The 1040-nt window shown below is 25.2% G+C and overlaps 1 protein-coding gene across 1 annotated transcript, besides 2 other annotated features; it reads left to right on the plus strand.

Annotated features, from left to right (window-relative positions):
- Nucleotides 1-15: 15 nt before the first annotated feature.
- Nucleotides 16-43: a sequence feature (AT_rich).
- A 146-nt stretch (nucleotides 44-189) lies between these two features.
- On the plus strand, nucleotides 190-891 carry EDI_306420 (uncharacterized protein; the record flags this gene model as incomplete). Its single annotated transcript, XM_001737042.1, has 1 exon — nucleotides 190-891. The coding sequence occupies one exon, from the start codon at nucleotides 190-192 to the stop codon at nucleotides 889-891; it is 702 nt and encodes a 233-aa protein (XP_001737094.1).
- Nucleotide 892: 1 nt separating this feature from the next.
- Nucleotides 893-970: a sequence feature (AT_rich).
- Between the last annotated feature and the right edge of the window lie 70 nt (nucleotides 971-1040).

Consider the following 1040-nt stretch of genomic DNA (forward strand, 5'->3'; position numbering starts at 1 on the left):
TATTTTTGTTGTTAGTAATAAATCAAATTATTTTTTTTAATTAGTCCCCTAATTATACATTTTTTTCGTTCTAAATGAAAAAAAAAATTGTTTTTATCTATTTATAAAAACTAGTTAAATCAAAATTTCATGTCTTTCTATATTTAAAAAGGGTTTGAACTAAAATAGAAAGAATCTGTAGTCAATAAGATGTCTGTAATGATATTTATCTTATTAATTGCACTCTCTTTATCTTCTGAATCAACAGGGACAGTAATTTATCATCGATATGATGATGGAAGTTACCAATACATTGAAGAAGGTCATTGTTATCTTCTGTTTGTACCATTTGAATATAATGGACATACTTGTTATTCTTATAATTTAGTTAAAAATGGTGATGATTATGAAGAAAGAGATTATTATTCTACAAATTGTACTAAGAGTGAATTTAGTACTAATGATAATGGTGATAAAGTTGTTCCTGTAAAATCAGATAATACTGATTTTTATTATTCATTCACAGACTCAAAATTTGATGACTTTTTTGTGAATATTGTCTTTACTTTTACTCCAGACTGTGCTGATTATAACCAACATGTATCAAATAATTATAGGGAACCTGGATCTTGTTATGATCATATTGATTCACAAGATGGTATAGATAATACTGTTTCTTATAAAGTATCTATTAATGATGAAGAAAACGTTGGAAAAGCTGTTGTTAGATTAAAGTATGAAGGAAAAGGTTGTTCAGGAAATCCAACAGCAACAACTGTTGTTCCATGTGATAAATGCAATCAATTAACAGCTCAAGATTATAGTGCTTATGCTATAGCTCTTTGCACTTTTGATTCAGGTGCTAGTCTTACAATGATGTTACTCTTAGTTACTGTTATGCTTCTTTTGTAAGAATTAAATAAATGATTTTTTATTTAAATTTTTTATTTTAAATATAAAAATAATAAGAAATTCTTATTGAATAAAAAAACATATACACTAACATAAAATTACGTTATAATCATCGCTTAAATTAAATAAGAAGAACAATCAAAGAAATG

Source organism: Entamoeba dispar, genomic scaffold (genome assembly GCF_000209125.1).
Source record: "Entamoeba dispar SAW760 scf_1105229460241 genomic scaffold, whole genome shotgun sequence".
Taxonomy (NCBI): domain Eukaryota; phylum Evosea; order Mastigamoebida; family Endamoebidae; genus Entamoeba; species Entamoeba dispar.